The following is a 24,650-nucleotide window of genomic DNA, read 5'->3' as shown; positions in this document are numbered from 1 at the left end:
TTTACAGTTCAGAAACCCCTTCAGCAGAAACTCTTACTGTAGGGAATGTGACCTCTTCTGGGGTGAAAGCAGTTGGAAGTGGCACCACGAGCCCAACTAGAAATAAGCCTCCAAAAGGAAGTGGAATTGTATTTGGAAAGTCCCTAGGAGATTATAGAACAGTAGTTTAAAAAAAGAATGTATGTGTCCATTTTCTCTACTTATAAAAGAAGAAAAAAAAAAAAAAAAAAAAAGGAAAGAGAAGCACTCAAGAAGTTATTTTAATGGAAGTAGTTATAAGAAAAAAACTTACTTGGTGAGGCCAAAAGGCAGTTCAGTCCAGTGTATTATACTATAAGTATCTGTTTAGGGACATCCTTAAAACAAAAAGGCAAGCACAGGAGGGTGCTTCCCCATATGGTTTCACAGCTCCAACAATTTATGAAACAAAATGTTTTTGAGCCAGAGATAGTCTTCACTTTTAATAGCTATCCATTTTCTCTTCAACAATTCAGTCTAGTTTTATGTCAATATCTAAGAAGTCCTTATTGCTGCTGTGCATACAATAAGGTTTGAGTAAGGTCTTGTCAAATAACAAAAAAGTTGTAGCTTTTTTTTTTCCAGAATATCTGTAAATTATACTCTCTCAAATCTTTCAAGTAAGTATGCTAGAAGTCTACCTGCACAGTTGCTTAGCTTTTTTACCATGTACTATCACTTCAATTACAAATATAAGTAGCTACTGAGAACCCGACCTATTCTTTGTGGCTACAGCTACCTATCTCTCATATCAACCATATCTGGAAATACAGGCATGAAATTTTGGGTGGATCTAGCTTTCTCTATGAGAACTTTGCTCCATGCAAGATAGTAAGATTTATGTTCAGTGTTAATCACATATGCTTAAACTATAAATCACTGAGCATGATTCAGAGTTAAAGCTGATGCTCTTAAATGATGGGTACAAAATTAGTTAGTTTTGTGTATGTGTGCTATACAGTTATGTATCTAAACGGATGATTTGTGGATGGTAATCAAAAACTTTTGGGTATTTAGAACACAGATTCACTCAGTTGGGGAAATGATCTTGAAATTAAAGCAAGCAGTTGTACTTCGCTATGAACAAGATGGATGCACTTGTGCAGTTACGTGTCTGTCGAGCAGTAACATTTGCATTCAGTACTGTAGGGTATCATGTATTGATTTCTTTGTAAATTCACTTTGGACAGAGTTTAATAACTGAAATTTTCTTCTCTAGATAAAAAAGGTTGCCATCTATCTCTGTCGCAATAATACGATTCAAACAATGGAGGAGCTTCTTTTTGAGCTGCAGCAAACTGACCCAGTGAACCCAATAGTCCAGCACTGTGATAATCCTCCGTTTTACCGTTTTGCTGCCAGTAACAAAGCCTCGGCTGCAGCTTCTGGTATGATCTAAGTATGCATGTCAGCTGTGTTCTCCTGTTCTTTCCGGTCTCCTTGTCTTTGAAAAAAAAAATAATCTCCTAATTACATTTGCACATATTCAGATCTGTATATATAAAGTGCAAGTTTCAGAGCCTTTTTGTGCATCTAAATTACAGTTCTTTTTCATTCCTAATGTTTTGTCAACAGGGGTTTACAACCTACTTAACTGTTTTAATAGGATGTTGCCAGTGTTTGGTGTGGTTCACAACTTGGATGATGTGGTTCTTCTATCACTAGTTTTTCAGAACAAGAAGTCACTGCCAATGCTGTCATCATAGCAGATACACCAAAGCAACAGTCTACTGAAAACTGAGAGATTCAACTGTGTGGCAATTTCATTTTCAAAGGCCTGAGGCTTTTTCAAAGCTGCTGTTGACAAAGCTACATAAGAGACACCCACCCCAAATTCAACAATGTCAATATTTTGCCAAATTCTTGAAAAACAATAGATTAGGTCGCCTGAGAATGAATTTAGTTCAAGGAGTGGAAGAGCGTCACTATGTTAATCTGCCCCTCAAGGCGTGCAAACTGGATCATTCATCCATGCAAGCAGGTCCTGCTTTGTAGAGGTGTCATTGTTAATTCATTTGTTCAGCTGTTGTCTTAGCAGGATGATCACTTTGTCTGTGGCTACTAAAGAAAGTTATAGGCTTTTATTGCTTTGCAAATACTCTCTGCTGTGTGTACCAGGTGTGCTTATTGACATCTCACCTACAGGAACCACATCGAGCAGTAACACTGTTGTAGCTGGCCAAGATAGTTTTCCTGATGCAGAAGAGAACAGAATTGTGAAGGAGACTGATGAAAGGTTTGTGACATTTTTTCTCCAAAATATATGCATTTTTCTGGGCTAAGAGGTGGATCTTGGGCAAAGTTCTGCTTGTTTTGTGGGGGATTCTGATGCTTAGACTGTAGTATGCAAGTTTACGTCCACGATTGCAAGGACGCCTGCTTTTTCTGGATAAAGTGTCTTAGAGAGGAAAATTGTGTAAAGTATTTTGCTTTGAAACTATAGTCTTCTACTACATATGGTACATACTGACAAATGATGGAGTAAATGCAAAGCTTAAAGGCTGTCGGATTCTCCAGCACAGACATATGCATTTTTTCTCTTACTGAAACCCTCTTATTTTTGTAAAATAACTTTGAATGAATATTAATAGCATTAATTAGTAAGCATGTTAGTATTACATTATTAGCCAGTTCTTCCTGATAGTAAGTAGTATCACTTCAGTGGACCAATCCACCTTCCAGAGGTTAAGGGCTTAGCGGTACAGAAAAAGTTGTGTGAGCAAACATTTCTGTACTTCAGAGTATATTGCGTATGTGTGTATGTAGTGTGTAGTTAGATTTCTTTTTAGTTGAGTTGCAGGTAATTTGAATAAACTTCATTCCTGGTATACTTCAAATCCGTGTTTTCAGGGTTTTTTATCTTCTATAAATTATATAAAAGAAGATTTATGATATTCAAATCTTCCAGAGACTACTGATAAAACTTAGAAAAAAAGGCAAAATATGTTTTTAGAATTCATTGCTAGCATTTACAAAGACATTTGGCAAAGACAATAGAAATGTCAGGTACACCTGTATTTCAGAACTGATCTATCAATCTTAGAAAATCCATTAATACTGACTTCATGCATCAAGATGTATTAAATAATGTTTACAGAAAGTAATAGATTGAAAACCAACTATTATCATAAACGTGGGCATTTTTGGAATAACACAAAACTAATCAGACGATACGGATATTTTAATGTTGGAGCCAAATGACGTAAAATGGAAGGCTGAAAAGCCTTTAAAGTACCTCTGAGTGATCTGGAAATTTGTGTGTGTGTGCAAGTTCAGCTTTATTGGGCTGTAGCATAAATTTACAAGAAAATATTGCATTAACTTTTGCTGTAGTGTTTAAATTTTTGACAGATGCTATAATGTTATATCAACGCCTGCCATCTTACATAGTGAATCATGACTTTAATATAATTCTCTGTTAGATTGTTTTAGAAAGTATTTTTGTGTAAAAAAATCTGCCCTGCTCTCAAGCCATTTCTATGACCTGTTTTCTCTACTTGTTTCATAACAGACGGTTTGTCTCTGCATATTTCTTCTTTTTTTTTTTCCCTTAACTTTATTCTACTTTTATCTTTTTTAGCAGTTTAAGTATGCTAGATAAATACGTCAGTAATTGTCAGTTCGTATATATTTTCTAAGGGTATATGCTAAAACACAGAAGAACCAGATACTGGAAAGATAGAAAATGTCAGAATTAGTGACAGAAGATGTCTCATGATGTGTTTTTGTCACCTCCACAATTAATTTATTGTGCCCTAATTAGATAGGCATGCTTTGGAAACAGCTTAATATATGAAAGGATAATGAAATGCCCTGCAATATGTATGCACAGTAGTAAGAAACCAAATTTTGCACAGAGAACCTTCAACATGGCTTTGTTTGATACAGTTGTTTTAACACAGTTATTTGTAATTAATTTCCTACTTTTGCATAAGCTTTGCATTTGCATAAGATGTTTTTACATCATCACTAGTGTGATCCTCCAGCATGGCTCCTCTCACTGCCACTGCACACCTGATGGCAGTGACAGCACAAGGAGGTGGTGGAAGCACAAGATCATCAGTAAAATTAGTTTGTCGTGGATCTGTGGCAGATTTGAAGGCAGTTGTGAACAGTTTGTTCTGGCTCTCGTATCCTTTGACTCCTCTGCTAGATATGCTCTTGTAGTTGCTGGATCATCCTATTGAAGGGTCATCTGCTGCAGTTCTTGCTGCTTTGATATCTGTGTGGGCTTGACTTCAGGCTATTCAGTCAGTTACTGGTTTAGCAGGTTGCCAGAATTTTGCCCGTGAACATGGGCTGTGACAAAATCCTCACAATGAACGGTTTATACCCAGTCCAGCCTTAGCACAGTTTCTTGCTTCAAGAAAAGCAGCCATGTGCAGCAGGAGAATTTCCCCTCTGCTGAAATGTAAAAGCTTGTGACACAGCAGCACAGTGTCAGAGCTTCTCAGAAACTTCTTGTTAGAATCCATTTTTCTGGAAGTAAGTAACAGCATGTTCAAATTTCTGTCTATTCCCATTTAAAAGCATATGCATAAGGAAATGCTTTTTTTTTTTTTTTTTTTTTTTTTGTAAAGTAAGCATATATAGCCCAGATGTTTAATGTCAGTCTACGTTTTTAATAAAGATTTTTCTTGTATTTGAAGGTTCAGTAATGTAATCAGAGCACATACTCGACTAGAATCAAGGTACAGTAATAGCTCTGGAGGATCTTATGATGATGACAAAAGTAAGTTCTATTATTCAATTTGATGAAATTTCTGGTATTTGGTGGGAGAGGAAAACATTCTTTTGAACGGGGGAAGCTCTGTTTAACTTTTGTGTAAACAGCAATGTAGCATCACCATGTAGGGAGTGTCCCTATTTTCCCTTCATACCTCATTTATTTCCTTTGTTTAACCATGGGCTCAGTCAAACCTACTTAAAGGCAAGGGAACTGAAGGCAGCAGAAGAGAATCCTCTAGACAGTAACACATTGAACCATGCATAGCAAGGTGAAAGACATCCAAGAGCATTACAGCAAGTACTTTGAATTGTGCCCTTCACCAGTATTTCCCTCCAATTTTTTCCCTCTATTTTATGAACATGGCAAAATGAATGAGGAGTTTCCAGAAATGAGGCCTTATCTCTTCTTAACTTTTCTCTGCTGTCTGCGTCCAGTTTCTGGCTGCATTATGCAAAACTGTGATAGAGGGAAGAATGAAATAGGGCTTCTGAGCACACTTGTTCTTTATATATTTCTGATGAACAGACTATAAATGGACCCTTGAAGCTGAGCAGAGATTCCAAAGGAAACCAAGATATTTCCATCAGCTGTTCAATTACAGTGTAAATTTGTTGGATTGGCCTAAATTAATTTCTGGAGTGAATCATAAGGAAGCAAATCTACAGAGTTTGATAAGCCCTAACCGAATGTAAAAAAGGCAAGACCTTTTTATAGACTTTCATCTCTGTCTTAATAAAGCTAGGTGAAATAACATAGAGGCCATACAGTCTTTCCTTGGTGCGACGGATACCAGTTTATGACAGCATTTTGACACAGAAAGTCACAATCTTATATATTCTTCCAGCCAAATATGTTTTAGCAATATTTTTCAGCAAAACATGGTTAATACTTTCAAATGCAAAAATACAGGGTGATTTTATCTTTATCCATTACTATTTTTCATAATAATGAAGTAAAATATTTACAAAATACTGTATACGTACATCCTGCAGTATTTGTATACCCCAAAAAGTGCTCAACATATTAAACTCAGTGTCTTTTACTACAGTTCTCTTGTTCATCTAATGGTTTTCTACTGCTGCAGCTACTAAAAATTCTTCAGCAGATGTTAACTGGACCACCAGTGCTAAGCTGATCTGCATGAGCAATCTTTCAAAACAGAACAATGTTTATTTTAGAACATTCTTCACAAGTAGCTGGTTTTGATGAGGGTTTGGGTAATAAAAATTTTTTAAATACTGACATTTTCTCTGGGTCTTTTGGAATGTGTCCTTCAACTGCTGTGCAAATGGTTTTTCTCCTGCCTGTACCTGCAAACTTTATAGTACTGTGAATATTTATGCAAGGTTTGCTTCTCACAGGGATTTCTTTCACAGATATATGAATACCTACATGTAAAATAAAATTTATTTCACTTAACTACTGACATTTATATAGATATCTGAATAAAAAGGGTAATTCTTACGTCATTTATCATGCTGGAATATAAATAATGCAACCTCCATTAAGAAAGTGCAACTTGCACCCTCTGGCAGACAGCCCGGGCAGCTAAGGAGTTGGTGGTATGGCTTATGTCTTCTCTCCAGCCTACTTGAGCATAAATGCATTGCTGAGGGTATAAATAGGAAACATAACTCGTCAGCACAGAAACTCTCTTGTTCGGGCAAAGATTGTATGTTAAGGTGCAAAGTACTTCTTTTTTTTCTTTTTTTTTTTTTTTTCTCAGTCCTTACTTAAACCCATGAAAACATAAGTGAGGAACTAGGTCTTAGTGTAGACTTTATGAAGCAGTTTTATGTGAAACACTTAAACTGGCACGGTGCTTTTTATGTGAAAAGCATTTGGCAAACATCTGTTTAACCCTCAGAAGATGAAAATGTTCACTTGTTATACTTTGCTACTTTATTGGGTCCATTTATTCTGCTCTATCAATAACCAATACATCATCCTCCAGAAGATGAGAGAAACAAATAGCAGTCTAAATCCTAAAGAACTACAGCATTCCTTGAAAGACTAACACTGAAGAGTGGAGATGATAAAGTTGGTGTTTTAGTACCAATTGTAGAAGTAGCTGAAGGGTTCCTGAAGATCTGGAAAGCTGAAGACATTTTGTCAAAATAAAAAGTTGGTTCTGATACTTCTCTAGACATCAAAACAGTGTTGTGTTCTGTGGCAAGGCCAACAAGCACCAGGTACATGCTGTAAAATAAAGGCTGAGGAGAATGGTGAGAGTTACAAACCTACATGAAATGCAGAAGGGTAGAAACAAAACAAACAAAAAAATAATGCTCTCACTGCAAATTCACAAAGGATAGTGCTTAGGTATATGTCAAGAATAGGCCTGGTAAGGATACTTTCCATGGCTGTGTATCATGGACTGCCAGACCTGAGAAATAAAAATGACCAATGGGAAAATCATGAAGAATGAAAGGGAATAAAATGCAGGAGAGATGAACACAGATATGCAGCCGGGAAAAGACAGAAAGTGATGGAAATAATTTACCGGACCCACATTATTACAGATAAGCAGGTGGAAAAAAAATCTATTGCTTATTTACATACAGCAGTTGTCCTCCTGAAGCAAAGTTAAATATATATTTAAGAAATTCAATAGATAATTCATCCCTACTAAAAAAAAAATACCATGCTGAAGATGTTTTTCACATTCCTTGTGTCTCTCCTAATTCAGGGCATTTAATTTCTGCCTTTGTAGCATTGCTCAGCAGGGTACTGGTCAGGAGCTGCAAGATTAAGTCACTGGTACACAGCTCCTTGCAGCAGATGGCTTCCAACAACAGCTTCGTTGGCTGAACTTTCCTCTCATTTCTGAAGAGAAAGTCTGTTGCTTGTTGCTTTGTGATCTGGATCCAAAGCTACTAAGTGACAGCGGGGATTCAGCTGCAGCTCCAACAATTCACTGCTGTCTGCGTGGAATCTGTTTAATTTCCAGCAGCGTGGAACAGGGATTAAAAATGCATCACTTGTTATTGAACACAGGAATTTGCAAACCTAATGTCTTCTTATCACATTATTCCAAACAGCTGAGCTGATGCATTAGCGTAAACTTTATTTTATTATTTCTTCAAAATGGGTAACCAGACTCGATTTAATACTTTTCTGTGCAGATGATCCTGTTTCTCCGTACACAAGCTGGTTGCTGAATATAGTTGAAACCAAACAACCACATCCCCTGCCCATGCCATACAATGGAGGATGTTGGGCACCACTTGTGGATTACCTCCCAGAAACTATCACACCCCGGGGACCCCTTCATAGGTGAGCAGTTCCTCATTCTGACATTTCAGACAGCAAGGTGCTTCCTCTTACTGGTTGGCCAACACCATATCAAACTGTCCCACCACTCAGAACATCTGAAAATCACTCTTCAGTTTTCTGTTTATTTCCTGTACTGATTCCTGCTGATTCCTGTGTTAAAATGCAATGAAGGTTTGCAGTTCTGCTAGATTTGTACCAGAATGTCTGTTTACAATGTAGGACATCACTTTATGATAAGAGTCAAACTGAAGCAATAAAGACTAAACAGAAGAGGAAAATTTGTCTTTCTTAAGCTTCTGTGGCTGTTACTCATAGCACATTTTTCCCCTTTATTTTTTATTCTAATGAGGCTATGCCTATTCTGAAATTCCTCTTTTACATAATTTGTATTGACATTAACTGTGTTCTTTTCAGTAATGGGTACTTACCTGCTTAATACTGTAACTAAGTTACTTCAATATTAATCATATTGACAAATGCTACACATTTGAGAATGTTGAGATTCTTTATTTCTTATGAAATAATAGTTGGCATCTTGCTCTTTTCTCGCCTCCAGGGGATTTCAAACTGACCCTGTGATTCAATTTCCAGGTGCAATATTGCTGTCATCTTCATGACTGAGATGGTAGTGGACCACAGTGTAAGAGAAGACTGGGCCCTTCACCTCCCTTTGTTGCTACATGCTCTCTTTTTGGGTAAGACCAGCAGAACAAAAAAGAAAGTATAAATGTACTCCATTCCTTTTACTTTAGTTTTAATTAAGCTATGGAGTTTTGTTTCTTACTATGATTTCTTTATTATGATTTCCTAAAAAAAAAAAAGGCCTGAGGCAATTACAGTTTGTCAGTCTCAAAACTTTGAAGCTTGTGAATATTTTAGCCAATTTCACTCAAGTTTGAGAGATGGGTAGAAGTTTGAAGATGACTGACTTCTAAAATATCTATAAAACATCTATAAGAAATGTAGGGCCCACCTAGGAGTAAGACAGATGAAACTGATCTTTTGTATGTTCTTATTTGTGATGGGCAGCTGGCCAGTCTGTGTGTGTTTTATATGTGGACTACACACACAAATGCCATCTCTTGCCTTTGCAAAAATATTATGTAAGAGAGCCAACATTAGTGTACTGCAGAGATAGTGAGGGTAGGACATGGATCACTGGAAAATAAGCTTCATTAATTTCACTGTTAATGGATTACCTCATCATCAGTGTTTTCCATTACATAAGTTTTCTGAGCTTAGAGGCACTCCTTTTTCCCCACTGCTATGTCTGTTCCTTATCGTAACAACTCAACTGGAGGTGGTACGTTCCTTATCCTAGCTCTTAATATTATGAAAACTGCATGGCGTAATTTTTTAGCACACAGGAGTATTTAGCATTATAAAGCCTCCAAGAGCAACAGCTAGAAGCATGCTGGAAGAGGCTTCCAGGGTTGGTTTCAATAAGACATTTCACATGTATTCTTCAATTAAAAGTTCAATTCCCTTTTGTGTCTGTCCATACGATTTTTTTTTTTACTTCTTATGTTGGTGTGAACTTTTCAAGTGTAAGAGGGAGCTGAATAAGAAATGGCTAAGTGAATCAAATCAATAAGCATCAACTGATCAAACAACCTCTTTATTATGATTTATAACAAGTTACTGAAACTGGCATTTACAGTTAGAAATTCTCAGAAGAAAAACTGAATAACTTAGGACAGGAATAGTATGCAGGGTGGCTACTTGAGTTAAAACAACTGTAAGGAGCCATCAGGGATCCATGCAAATAAACATATGCAGAAACACAGTTACAATATTAGTAATTCATTATAAAAATGTCTTTACTGATTTGCTTGTGCAATAATGTTTCAACATTGAAGTATTTCATAAGAAAAAAGTAGAAATTTGTGAATACCATTAAAGAAAGTCCTTTGGCTAAGAACTCCCAATTTTCAAATGGGGGATTAAAGTTAAATGCAAAAGCAAAGCGATAGCTAAAATGACACCATAGCCTCTGGGCTTTAAGTTCTGTTTCTCAAGAGCTGTTACAACTACGGTGGAAAAATTTTCTATGTTTTGTAGAAGAGCTCTGTTGTGATGGTGTAAGGAAGTTATACTAAACGTGTTAGTCACAGGTATGATAGTGACTGAAAAATAAGTAGTTCTGTTTTGTTGGAATGAGATTGTGCAGGTGCATCTGACTGAAAACAGAACTGGAAATAATATTGTGGCGAGCTGGGGAGCCTGTATCCTTCTGTATATCAGAAGGAGTGGGACAGTACTGTAGTGAAATAGTTTTGCAGTATGTGTGGTAGGCTGTTGGATGGTGTGTAGTGCTGGCAGTGAAGCAACAGCAAGACTGTTGGTGTGAACCTGCCTACATCAGTAGTGCTACATCAGGAAAGCACTGCTGTTTAAAAAGTCTTTTGCAACCATTGTGAGATGAGTTGATCAGCAAGACTACTTTCCTGTGGAAATGTGCATGTGTGACAGAAGTTTACCCTCTTGGGCCTTCTTCCAAGTTAGAGAAGGGGCCAGCGCTGGAGAAGCACAAAGACTGAACTGTCCATCTCACTTCAAAGCTAACATATCTATGTCAATACTTGTATATGATACTAGGGGTTAACTGGATTTCAGCCACAAGTGCCAATACAGAATTTATCTCCAACTAAAAGAACTTGTTACACCCCTTTCACTCCTGAACTGTATGTTAAAACAGGGTAGGATCGGATCCTGGCAGGTGGAAGGAAATGGAAAAAGGAGAATAGGAGCAGGGAACTCAAGAAGCAGGAAAAGGGACAGACCTGCTGGCAGTGCTTCTTTTGGAGAAGGCTGTGGGCAGATGGGTCAAACTGGGAATCCCAGCATATCCAAAAATCTGATGATAAGAGCCAAAAGTGCACACCTAAAACTATGGCACTATGAGAAGATGCATTTTTGCAGGCCATGACTTGAAAGACCTGTTGGCTGCTGCCCCTTTGAGTGAAAAGGAGGCTGCTTTTTAAAGAATATATTCCTAAGAAGAAAGGAACTGAAGAAGAAAGCAATTCAAATCTCCAACACCTAAACACAGGGAAGTATTTGCAAATGTCCTGAAAGATACTGAAAGAGAATTGAAAAAAGCTTATTATCACACTGTGACGTTTATTTTATGAGAGTCTGTTTCCTTTATGTTGGTAACTTGGGATTTATTCAGGTTGTGTTAAAATCTGGGAGCACACAAACAAACAGCATTAGTGCTAAACTGATCAGGGTCTTTCAGTGCTATACCTTCCATTTCAGTTCTGCACCCTGAGGTAGTGGCTCATTTCTCATGCTGTCTTTCTGGTAGCTGAAGTTCTTTTTCAAGGGATTTTGTCTGTCAGTACCTTTCTTTATAAATCACTATCTACCTCATACAGTTTGCATGAGTTTTAAAGCAGATGTCTGTGCAGGAAAGCCAGATACTGAGTTAAGCAAGGTAGATACATCCACCACCAAGGATCTCTTATCTTTTGAGGTTTTCCAGCCCTAGTAAATTAATGCTTCAGTGAGACAGGATGCATAAAGGTATATTGCCACACATTGTTTTTGTGTGGGACCTCAGCCTGGAAACTAAATATACACAAGCATTTGAAGTAAAAACGCTAGTAACTGTGTCCGGAAATACTGCATCTTTTGTTTGTTTGCACTGTTGCCATGAACTGCCTTGGAATTTTTGCTATCTCTGGAATGTGAACTTGTTTATTATTGCTTCATATTCAGAGATTGCTGTAACCTTTTCTTTTAGGTCTCGACCATTACCGCCCTGAGGTCTTTGAACACAGTAAAAAGTTACTGCTTCACCTTCTGATTGCATTATCTTGCAATAGCAACTATCAAGCCATTGCATCAGTGCTTCTTCAGACCAGAGAGATGAATGAGACCAAGACTCTGACCGTACAACCAGCATATTTACCTGAGTATCTTTATACAGGTAATAAAGCACAAGAAGAGAACATTGCATTGTACTGAGAGCTTTTTTAAAGTTGAATGTCAAGGTTACTTTCCTAAAATATAACTGTTTTGATAAATGAAAGTAGTAAAGTGGCAAATCCAAACAGTTATCATAAATATTAATTCCATGAAAACTATCCTAGAGGTGCACCCAAATTATTATTAGATAACTTCTCCTGATAGTGAGAAAGCTATCTGCTGTAAGGCAAGGTATACAATGTAGAATTTTAAATATCAATATGGCTATTAACTACCTAACCTCCTCCACGGGGAGTAAGGACTGCTTTAAATGAGGGCAATCAGTCCTCAACCTTCAAAATAAACCAACAGATACATAAATAATTCCGATACGGGAAGAGCAGTAGAAATATGCAGCTCAGACTTTATATTCCTAAGTTAAATTTTACATGTTATATACCCTGCTTTATACCACAGATGCACTTCTTTTCTGTCCTGAAATCTTTTTCAGATCTCTGCTGAGCTGGATGTTCTGTTAACTTCTAGAAATTTACTTGGTTTTAAGGGATTAGTTGGGAGCAGTTACTTGAAAGCAGCCAGGTAGATTTACTGTTGCCATATAGTGTTATTAAAAGCAAGTTTACTGTTGAGATTTGAAGGAATTACAGGACCAGCGTAGATTTATGGAGGTAGGCTTAGTTGTCTGGGAGAGGGTGAGGAACTTTACAGTACACTGACAAATGAAAAACAAAAATTATCAAGTTAGTGACATTTCCATCGTTCTTTAGGAATACAGCCAAACATAATAAATAGTTTGGATTTATATAGAATATTTATAACATTATTCTTCTTTTATGGGTTACAAAAATTTGGTTTTAAGATAACGAGAAAAGGGAATTCAGTATACATAGTTAAAATTAATAAATTAATTTGGCCTTTTTAGATTTCAGTCTGAATAAAGTCTGTGCAAAATTACCTCACATATGAATTTCCCTTCTGACTTGTGTACATCTCTTTTTCTACACATGTCCATGAATTATTTAATACAGAATAAAATTCAGTAATAAAATATTACTGCTTTTCTGCCAAAATGGAACGCTCTTTTTATTCCTATCTCTGAAAGCATAATTGATACTCTATCTTGGCCTCTTGAGTCCAAAAAGATATCAACACGTTGTATTTGGATTCTTTTTTGATCATCTAATATAAAGAGTCAAAGTGTGGGTGAGTAGCTGTAGTGAAGAATCCTAAATAAAATACTTCATCTCAGGTTCATTCCACATACTGTCAGGCAATGAAATTAGGAGACTGACTCCTAGCCTGCAACAAATAGCCCCTTCTGCTCCCTGTCTTTTCACAAGGCCAATTTTTCAGTACATATTGCCTAAGATGACTAGGAATCTAACCTTAAGAAAACAGGTCTTAGTATCTAAATCCAGCTCTGAAGTTGCATGGCAAGTTGCATGCAAATTTTTGATCCAGCAGAACTCTTGCTCAGTTGTTTAACCTTAATGATGAAAATATTTAATAAGAGCACCTCAGTGTTTACAGTTAAAGGTGTTTAACAGAGTCCTTAGGTGTTGTGTCTTGTTTTCCATTGCATTTGTAAAATTAAGGACAGCATCTTTGTCCTAAAAAGTCCATCTTACAGAGGGCTTTTCTGTGTCGCACTAGCCAAAAAAAATCTATCTTGACTATGATATTCTTCATTTCACATTGCATTCTGCATGTTGAAAAGCATTACCATTTTCACTCCCATTGGTGTTTGAGGGCTGGTGCATTCTGCAGGTTTCTCCTGTGTTTCCCCATAGAAGGTTTCTGCTGTTTAATCTGTGAAGAGAGCTTCTTCGTGGACACATTCATCTCTAACACTGGCCCAACAGCACATTCCGTCTTTATCTCCTCCCTTTCTGCTGGCAGGTGGCTTTGACTTTCTGCGGGAATACCAGTCATCTCCGGTACCAGACTCCGGCCTGAGCTCCAGCTCCACCTCCTCCAGTATCAGTTTGGGAGGCAGCAGTGGAAATCTCCCACAGATTACACAAGAGGTTGAGGACATGGATACTGCTGCTGAAACAGATGAGAAAGCAAACAAGTTAATTGAGTTTCTGACAACCAGGTAATGGAGACAAGTAGAGGTTACATTTGTACTCAAAATGCATGGTTTCATGACTTCTCTTCAATTATCTGTAGCAACTTAAAAGACTCAAAGGAAAATGATGGAGATTTTGTAGTAATTACAGACTCCCATTCCTCTTTCATTGATACCTATAGTAGTAGGTAGGAGTTTAAAGGCATTACAGTGTCAGGAACATGAGAAAAAATTGTGCCTGATAGCAATAAAATGTTTAATTGACTGATAGCATTATGTTCAACAGTGAGCTAATAGAAAATGAGTTTTATTATCATACAAGTAGACAGGAGGTACACAGGGCACAGTGAAAGGCCATGGTGAAACTAATATTAACTACTGACTACAGCTGGCGGATCCTAGACACAATATCAAATTTAAAACCAGAGATTTGTTTATGCTGCTCTCTAAATGGCATAATGTGCAATTTAAGTGAGATGTTTTGTAAAATACTATGTAGGAATACTCATTTACTTTATCTTGCTTATAAAACTCTGTTTGCTTGCTTGCTTTCCAGTCTGTGGCCCTGGAAATATGTAATTGCATTTACAGTTTGCATGTTTTAACTGATTACATTTATTTCAGATAAAGCAATGTTGTACTTTGTTATGTATTTCTTTAAGGGCATTTGGTCCACTGTGGTGCCACGAAGATATCACACCTAAAAATCAGAACACCAAGAGCTCTGAGCAGCTTACTAATTTTCTGCGTCATGTTGTCTCTGTATTTAAAGATTCCAAGTCAGGTAGTAATTTATTTTTTTTTCCTTCAATAACAAAAGAATATTCTTTCAAGGTCACACTGAATGTTTATCGCTCTGATTTAGTAGATCTACTTATGCAGAAACACAATGTATTGTATGTCTTAAGAGGGTTGAATGACATATGAAATAATTGCTTTAAAGAAATCATGTTAGATTGGATCGCAGCTGAATGTTAAATCAAGCATTCCTTCAAAGTTGTTGTTGGAAAGCTTTTTGATTGATTGTTTAGCAGTTAAAAACTCCTCTATGGCCTGTTGGTGAAATAGATTGCAGTTACTAAGTAAATGTACTTTTGTTAATTGCTTCTGGCAATTAAATTTTAGTTTTAATTTATTATGTTTTTAGAACATAGGAAATGTACCAAACATGTTTTGAATACTGACATAGATTCTAATTAACAGTCTTCCAAGATCAAAGCAGACTGGAAAATCAGTATTTATATTTAAGATCTTATCCGAAGTCTACTGAAGCTACTAGGAAGACTTCTAATTCATCTTGGCTTTAGGTCTGGGAGTGTTTAGAAGTTACTGCATTGCCGCCAGTTAAGAATAGCATGTGACTTCAAAATTTGTCCAAGAATTGTAAAAAACTTGAAATCAGATGAAGAATTTAATTTTTTGCTGAACAAAACAGACCTTTCCAGACTCAGAATTTTGGTTTTGCAAAGTTTATTTTCTTACATTCTGTGTGAAATAAATGTAAAACTTGGGAAACTCTTCCCAAACAAGACATTGCTGCATCCCCGTTTCTTACAGGGTTTTCAAGGTGCACTACAGCGTATGTCCTCCCCACAGAGTTGGTTCAGCCAATACATGATCCACAGTAAGGTCTACAATAACAACAACAACAAAAAATTGACATACTATCCTTTTGCTTAGGTTTTCATTTGGAGCAGCATCTGAGTGAAGTTGCTTTACAAACAGCTCTGTCAAGCTCTTCAAGACACTATGCAGGTCGCTCTTTCCAGATATTCAGGGCCCTAAAGCAGCCCCTTTCTGCACATGCATTGTCTGACCTCCTGTCAAGATTGGTGGAAGTTATTGGAGAGCATGGAGATGAGATTCAGGTATATATGTGTACATAATGCTTTGTTAGTACTGTTGATTTGAGGTATATTTAATTTAAAGCTATGGTTTTAACAAGGAGTTCTGGAGTCAAGTGATGTGGGGTAGAATGTGGCCTCAAAAAAGAGTACCTCTGAATTCACCGTACCTTATCAAAGCCTTTCTCAGAAAACCTCTAGTAATTGTTACTGAAAATTATATCTTCATTATGATCATTTTTTCCCTTTTCTTACCATTAATTTGTGTTTAAGAAGCCCATCATCTTATGTGCTAATGTAATTTAACAACACGGAGTAGATACCACCTCATTTCTCAAATGTTTACATATTTTAGAATAAAAAATCCACACCATCCATAACAATACAAAACCTACGCTAACCTAACTTGACCTAGTCGTCTCTCAGTGCGCTGAGATTTTCATTCACTTTAGCTGAACAGACTGTTCAGAGCCTATTAAGAGATTCACGGCTTAAATAAAGAGAACTACTAGCTCTTAATAAGAAATAGACTGACATCACTTCCATATTTTAACTAGGTAATGAAACTGCCACAAGATGACAGTGATATTCTGTCACTATAGCTTGTGCAGAATTTAAATCCATGACCTGCAAGTCAGAGGTTCTGTATGCCATTACCAGTCCCCTGATGAGACGTGCTCTTCTTGCATGCCTTCATAGATCATTCAGAGGCAGAAAATAAAACGCTTGTAGTGACTTCTGATGTTCAGAAGTGTGAATGTTGTTCTAGTTTCAGGAGAAATTATTTTCAGTAGATGATTTTGTTTCTTTTATGAACGGTATCATTTTGGATCTTGAGGTCTCTTCCAACCTAGAAATTCTGTGATTCTGTGTGTGATTCTGTGAATATTCACTATTTTGAGTATCTTTGTTGAAATGGCTAATTGCATGCATTGACAGGGGTATGTAATGGAAGCACTGCTTACTTTGGAAGCTGCAGTGGATAATCTATCTGATTGCTTGAAGAACAGTGATCTTTTGACGGTGTTATCTCGGTAAGAGCCAGTTCCCATTACTACTATATCTTTTTTTTTTTTCAAATTTTCATAATACTAAGTGCCATTCTGTAATCTGACAGCATAAAATGATTTGATATGATTGGGATCGTTTGTAACCTATGTAGAAGTAGACTAAGAGCATATGTCTGCCAAATTTTGCAATAGTTGAAATAATTTTGACATAGCTAATGGAACCTTCCAATGCATTGTAAATTCTGCCATGTTACTGCTTGGATATAATTTATTTAAATATCTTTGAAAAATACTGTGTTTTTCATCCTTTGTGTTTTTGTACTGTATCCTTGAAAACATATCTACAAAAAATGTTTTAGAATGTTGTTTTAGAATTTTGTTTTATGTTGTTTTAGAATGTTGTTTTAGTGTTAGAATGGTGTTTTAGAATACAGATTTAATACATCCTTTTGTTCTCAAATGAAGTACTCCTCAACAAGTAAATGATCATGGGTTGTTGTCAGTAAAACTAGAGTGATTTTTTTCCCATATGTAGATAACTTACAGATTTTGCCAGAGGCCTAGACCATCTTTATGGGACTGTTGGCCTTAAAGTATACCATTACACGTGATGGGAAATTTCAGATGCCTTCCATAACACATCTGTTGACACTACTGAGGGGAAACTGAATGTCTATCCAACTCCTAATAGCAAGAACAGAATGGGGAATGTGTTTAGAAAAGTTACTGTAAGCTACCAAGCTTTACACGCAGGATAAAAACCAATATTCTTTACCTTAACACTACTGATTCTATAAAATCCTCCTCAAAGATTATAAACAGTACAGACCTACAGTATGATGAGTTGGGAATAGGGACAGAGAGTCAGGAATTAGCTGTTCTCCAGCACAAATTTCCCTTTCATGTATCAACACAGATGGCTCATCTGTACAGATAATTGATAGCGATTGTCTAGACTATCCCATGAGGCATAAATCGTTAGAATTGAAAATCCTCTGCTTTCCATAAACTATCTTAAAGATATATTAGGACTCAGGCAGGGGAATGCAATGACAACAAGGTTTCTGAAGGACCTCTACTAGCAAGGGAAGCATAGGCAACCACAGGACAGGTCTCTTGAAGGTAATGTGGCTTATTTGTCATTCTGCTTAAGATACACTTCTTAATTCCCACAGTTCTTCACATTGGTCCATAAACCCTTGTACATTTTGCCTATGTGCTGTTCAGGTTTATCCACTGATGAGAGCATTTTTAAGTACAACACTGCCATTTCATACAGACACTTCCACAAGTCACTTCACAGCTCTCTCTCCTATTTCCTTGTCATTCATACCTACCGAGACTGTAGGCTATCCTGCTATGGTTTGCTGCAGCACCACAGAAACCTCACTTCAGTCATGTCTGTAGGCACTTCTGGAATAAAAAAGTCAGGAGGCATTAGACAGTTTGATGTTTTACTTTTCCTGTTTAAATATTTATTTACACTTTGATCAGTACCTGACTTGCATCTAACATGTACAATTTTCAAGCAGTGAATGCACACATTGCAATGTATGCTCTGTTTTGGGTTCAGTTCATCTTCACCAGATTTGACATCAAGCACCAAGCTTACGGCAAACCGGAAGAGCACGGGACAGCTGAACGTGAATCCTGCAAGCGGTAACACGGCCACCGCTGAACGAAGCCGGCACCAGAGGAGCTTCTCTGTACCCAAAAAGTTTGGAGATGTGGACAAATGCTCGGATCCACCCCGCAGTGCCACACTAGACAGAATCCAGGCATGCACACAACAAGGCCTCTCCTCTAAAACCAGAAGTTCATCTTCTCTAAAGGACAGTCTCACTGACCCATCCCATATTAACAATCCAACCAACCTACTGGCCACCATCTTCTGGGTTGCTGTGGCTTTGATGGAATCTGATTTTGAGTTTGAGTATCTGATGGCATTGAGGCTACTAAATAAACTTCTGGCTCATTTGCCACTAGATAAAGCTGAAAACCGGGAGAAGTTAGAGAAGTTGCAAGGGCAGCTGAAGTGGGCAGACTTCTCAGGACTTCAGCAGCTACTCCTGAAAGGATTCACCTCCCTTACCACCACTGATCTCACACTGCAGCTCTTCAGTTTGCTGACACCAGTGTCTCGAATATCCATGGTGGATTCCTCTCAAGCTATAGGTAAAACCAGTGTACTTTTCATTCTTTCAGTTTCTATTGCTTTGATGATTGATGACAGACCTCTTTAGGCTACTTACACAAAACCAAAAATGGCACTTTGTCTCGTAATATATAATAATCTAGTCTTGCTTTGGGTTTAGTTTGCTTTTTAAAATTTTATAGCAACATAACATGTTTCAGAAAAGTGAATATATTGCACAATAAGTTTTGGAGGAGAGTGGTCATGTATTATTCAACATTTCACCTTTAGGGCTCAGCAGCATATACAGTTTCTGAGTGCTGATAAAGTAACTGTGTGTAAAGAGATACTGACACTTTTTATAACCTATTCTAGCCACTTTTTTCCATTGAATTATTTTCAGAATATTGCAGATTACTCAACTTTAAATTAGCTCCATGGGATTTTCATGGGATTTTTAATTAGAGCTTCATGGGATTTTTCTTAGAAGTGTATGCATTGAAAACTCCTGTATACTTTTTACAATAGCACAGTAATGAGTGAGGAGGAGAGAGGCCTGGGTTATAAGGAAGTAAGGTAACATTCTGAAATTTTAAATTATTTAGCTGAGCTTGTGACCACTTCATAATTATATTTCTTGAAGAGAGTTTCTGTACTATTCCAGGTTTTTATTCTTCTTCCTGTCGGAAACACAGATGTTAAGACAATTTTGCAGGCCTCACAACTAAGTCATAACAAGCGTAGACACAGAGTAAGGAGACAAATGCAATGAACAGCCTGTTCTTCTCTAAGCACCCATGTGGTACATATGTTCCAGACTTTGGCTGGGCAATTCACACATGGGCTGTGGAGGTACCATCTGGAGGTATCTTCTTCTTTTCCCCAAGTCTAGAGGAAGCCTAAGAAAATTTTGTTCCTAACTTAGGCCACTTAATTAATTACATGAAACCAAAGGACATGAATGGTTAAAATATTATTTTCGTATGTTCAGATTTTTTCAAAAAAGCTGATTATGTTTGGTTACCATTACTTGATTTCTAAGCTCTCAGCTCCCACCTGAACTGGAGCAGCTTTCGTTACAGCTCCCCAAAACAGCCACTGCCTGTAGTTCACCGACTTGAACCAGCTGTAAATTGGTGTAGAAGAGCTGAATCCCAGCTCATCAGAGCCTTTACACTGATGACAAGGGATGGCACTTGGTGCAGGAGCCATTTCCTAGCTTCAAAAGCACCCATTTGAGAAGTTTCATCTGACTACTTATATCAGAATTTTGATTCAATACTTTTTCTTCTAACAGTGTGAAACAATGGAAGCTGTGTGTGTCAGCCTGACCAAAACTGTTGTTTATTTAACAATACTCTCTGAACTTCTTTATGTGTTTTAGCGGCAGTAATCAAAATGCCACCAGTTAAAACAATCAGTAAGTCCATTAAGTGGAAAAGATAAAAATACTCTAGCAATAATAAAACATATACTTTTGTGAGATATTTTATTCTGTAAGTCAGTACTTGTTTCTGTGGTAAAGGCCCCTTTTATGAAGGAAGTGGTGCGGCCAGTGGTGTGAACAAGTTGACAGAGTCTATGTATAATGTAATACTGAAACTGTTATCTCCCATAAAATACCATCTTAAAGATCTCTGTGGCTATTACCATCGGGAATATTCATTTTGTTCTTTATTTTCCTGTTCTAGGGTTTCCACTGAATGTTTTGTGTCTCCTGCCTCATTTAATTCAACATTTTGACAGCCCAAACCAGTTTTGTAAAGATGTAGCTGAAAGGATTGCACAGGTATCAAAATTATTTACTGTTTTGTACATCCACAGACCTTTAAAATGCAGTTGTTCTGTTCTTAACATGTGTTGACATTTATATTTAATTAGGTTTGTCTGGAGGAAAAGAACCCCAAGCTATCAAATCTTGCACATGTCATGACCCTTTATAAAACACACAGCTATACAAGGGACTGTGCTACCTGGGTAAACGTGGTCTGCCGTTACCTTCATGAAGCGTTTGCTGATATTACTTTGAGTATGGTTACGTATTTGGCTGAGGTAAGTTTTCAACGAATTTTTGCTGTTTTAACTCCTCTTTTGTCTAATGACCCAAGGAGATGAAGTGTTGGACATTGCAGGGGGCTCTGTGTAGCTGTTATTTTTAATGAAAAGAGTAGAAATTAGCGGAAAGAAACAGAATTACTGTAAGGAAGTAATTCTTCTTATAGCCAGGCTCTCTGCCAAAGGATCTAAAAAAACTATGTTGGCATCTCTGATATTGACTATCTGCACATTTTCAGAGCCTGAGAGGCCAGGCTGAGCACACACTCAGACTTCAGAGCAAGCTTGGCCTTGCCAACAAGCCACAATTCCTCACCATGTTTGCAGGTGTGGGCTCTAAGTAACAGTCATGTCAGATCTTGACTGATGGTGAAAGCCATGATTGTTCTGTAAGACACCAAAACAGGACCTTGAGGTTTTCCTGTCTGTTTTCAGGCTCGGAGACTCTGAAGAACTAATAGCTCTTCAAACAGGACAACTCTGATTCCTCTGGAATCAAGCATTTTATTCATAGGCAAACTTGCATTTCTCATTATAAAATGATGTAAAAATTGAGGGCTAAGATCTTTCTCCTTTGTTTTCCCAGCCTTAGGAAAGCCCCTCTGTTTTCCTTGCAGTGCTGTGTGCACAGTCCTTGACACCTCTGAAAAGGCCATTGAACGTGATCTTGCTGCCATCAAAATGGGCACACGTGTACAGAGAATATTCATTTGCACTTTCCCCTTGTGACAGATTGGCACAAGGCTACTATACAAACAGCAAGTCAGGCAGGTTTTTGACCATAATTAAGGCACATTCCTCACATAACACCATCATCACAGGATGACAGCACATCAGGCATAACTTCCTCCCTCTGTATTTACATTGACTGCAGCTGTGCTGAGTCACAGCTGGGGAATATTTGTATGGGTGTAGGGTAACTGCCAGTCTGGTAGAGGAGCAAAGGACAAGAAACCATGTTGTTCGGCCTGCTGTGGCCATGAAAAGGGTTTTCCAGATCTGCTGCCAGATTTGAAAGGGCAAAGGTGGCAACTCTTTCAATGAGCAGCAGACAGCCCAGGCAACTGAAGTTCTGAGTTAGCTACTGCTTCAGGAAAAGGACAAACTTAGTTAACAGAGTGTGGAACCCTAGACCCAGAAAAGCCCTGGATAGTTACTGTACCCAAGAGAAGAATCCACTGTTTTTCAAAACAGTTTGTGTGAATCCAAGTCAAAGACTGAGTAGTTATGATTTCATTTTCTAAATGCAGTGGAAGGTCTTTGTCCTCAAACTCCCTGATCCGAATGATGTGTTATCTAAACTCCATCTTGCTGCTGGTTTTGTTACTTCTGGTAACAAAAGAGTTCTTATTGTTCTAAATGCATTTCAAAGTTGTTGTTTCTTCACTACATTGCAACGCTCCTTCTCGTGAAATATTCATGATGTATTCAAATATACACTTGGACTATCAAGAACCACATATGGTAATTAGAGAAAATGAAAACTGGCAAAGTCTACAAATGTTTAAAGTTTAAGGGGCAAGATCTGTTTAAGCCAAAGGATTCTGTTGACAACAAATCTATACAAACTGGAATGGAAATTAGAAGCTTTCAGAGATAAAGTTTCTACGACAGCTTTCTAAACAGCAGTGGAGACAAAAATCCCGCTATTTCCCAAGAACTCCTTTTCCTTTTACAAAAGTGATTATCTGATACAGCAGTCTCTATTAGAGAACAAAGAATTTCTTCCTCTCATCCAGCAAGTTTCTTCCTGTCCTTCTTCCTATACTTAAATGCTATACCAGCTGATGTGCTGGGTAATATAAAGTTATTTACAAGGACAGACTCAAGACTGTAATGCAACACAAGAAAAAGACTATAATTCTGCTTCAAAGAACAATTGCTAAGCACATTTATCTCTCAGTAAAAGTATCCATGGACTGGAGCTGCTTGCCGTATAATACATTTAATTTAAAACGTCTTGCTGTCTTTTTACAGAGGAATAGGGAAATCAAAAGTGAGTTCTGTCCATTGTGCTAATAGTGAAGTTTGTGTACTTTGTTCTATGATCACTAATTACTGCTTCTTTTTACCAATGAAAGAAATCAAAAGATAAATAGTGGGATTACATTGTCTGCCCAAGCTGAGTAGTTCATTTCAGCTGGTGTGAGGCATTATCATTCAATAAGAAGAGAAGCCTTGTCATTTGGGCCACTGAGGGCACCTAGTAAATTGTTAGTGTCCACTTGGGTAACAGCTGACATTTTTCTCTACTGGAAGATTAATGACGCAAGACACCGTACTTTTTTTTTTTTTTTAAAGTAACTGTTTTCTAGATCTTCATACTTGTAGTAACCAGTGGTAGAAGAATGTTTTGTTCACCTGAATGGAAAGATAGATACTAATCTTGGAGCTTCTGGTAAACTCCAGCAATAACATTTGACTGCCTCTGAAACTTGTGGGGAGGGACAGTACCTGTCACCAATGAAAGAATTTGCTGCCTTCCAGGAAATTTTCAGCTAATTCACACATGTGCAAACATAGCATGTCTGTCTGTATACCTCCTGAATTACTGTCGTGTATCTGCGAGAGCACAGTTGCATTTCCAAGGTACATGGTAGTAGTCCAGGATATACATTCAGGTGTTCCAAAATTACGGGATTTAGATCAAGACATTTCTTGTATTAGCATCTACAGTAAGAGAACCCAGGGACTCCATCTCCTCCTTAACAGAAAATGTTTGGCAGTTACAGCCAGTGAGCACTGGCAGTGAGGTATGTTTGGATGAATATATATTGATGTCTGAATAGTAGCAGTTCTGTTTCTTCACTTGTTTTTTTTTTTTTTTTTTCCATGACTTTCAGCAAAGATAGAAGTAAAAAGATACTCCCCTGTTTTTATTGGGTGTGTTTTCCCAGTCACAGTGTAAGTCTTACCTGCCGGTTTACTTAACTGCTGAATCTGTTTTCTGGATAAGTTAGGGCAGGCATATATAAAATGTATGTATTCATTATCAAAACAGATGGGTATTTGGCTTCCAATTTGAAGCTCTACTTTTATTTCTCACTTTTATCATTATTGCTTGTAAAATGGTTATAAAATGCTATTGTGAAATCAGTGGGTAAAGAGAGATAAATCATACAAATGGTATTCATAAGACTAGTAGCTTTTTCCTTAAGGAGAAATACCTCAAAATTTCGTTATATCCACCTTTCTTTTTAACAGCTGCTAGAAAAAGGCCTTCCCAGCATGCAGCAGTCCCTCTTGCAGATGATCTACAGCCTTCTCAGTTATATGGACCTGTCAGCTATCCCTGTGAAACAGTTTAATGTGGAAGTACTAAAAACTATTGAAAAATATGTACAGGTAAATACCGTGTCTTCTTTATATTAAAATTTAATTTTTAATAAGTTGGTTTTTTTTGTAAGAGTTTAGGACAAGGTTAGCAGGAAGGACTGAGACTATCCACCAAGATATCTAATTTATAAATATCCTAATGCCTAATAGGCTGTGTGTCTCCAGATAAGATGCTCAGCTGTGTTCACTGTGTAGGAGGGGTTAGGCTGTGGCTATACTGATTCAGGAAGCAAGCTTAATACCA

The 24,650-nt window shown here is 37.4% G+C and overlaps 1 protein-coding gene across 11 annotated transcripts in view; it reads left to right on the top strand.

Moving 5' to 3' along the window:
• Positions 1-24,650, top strand: part of FRY (FRY microtubule binding protein) — a 232,797-nt gene that overhangs the window by 171,625 nt on the left and 36,522 nt on the right. For all 11 annotated transcript variants that reach the window (XM_032207218.1, XM_032207230.1, XM_032207224.1 and 8 more), the window contains 14 exons: positions 1,238-1,406; positions 2,164-2,254; positions 4,668-4,750; positions 7,873-8,023; positions 8,615-8,718; positions 11,772-11,957; positions 13,856-14,054; positions 14,690-14,811; positions 15,708-15,895; positions 16,811-16,905; positions 18,455-19,056; positions 20,707-20,804; positions 20,897-21,067; positions 24,275-24,415. In XM_032207218.1, the coding sequence (XP_032063109.1) occupies positions 1,238-1,406; positions 2,164-2,254; positions 4,668-4,750; positions 7,873-8,023; positions 8,615-8,718; positions 11,772-11,957; positions 13,856-14,054; positions 14,690-14,811; positions 15,708-15,895; positions 16,811-16,905; positions 18,455-19,056; positions 20,707-20,804; positions 20,897-21,067; positions 24,275-24,415 (2,400 nt within the window). The remainder of the gene's footprint in view (positions 1-1,237; positions 1,407-2,163; positions 2,255-4,667; positions 4,751-7,872; positions 8,024-8,614; positions 8,719-11,771; positions 11,958-13,855; positions 14,055-14,689; positions 14,812-15,707; positions 15,896-16,810; positions 16,906-18,454; positions 19,057-20,706; positions 20,805-20,896; positions 21,068-24,274; positions 24,416-24,650) is intronic.

The sequence above is a fragment of the Aythya fuligula genome, chromosome 1 (genome assembly GCF_009819795.1).
Source record: "Aythya fuligula isolate bAytFul2 chromosome 1, bAytFul2.pri, whole genome shotgun sequence".
Taxonomy (NCBI): Eukaryota; Metazoa; Chordata; class Aves; order Anseriformes; family Anatidae; genus Aythya; species Aythya fuligula.
This window is presented reverse-complemented; position numbering and strand designations above follow the sequence as displayed.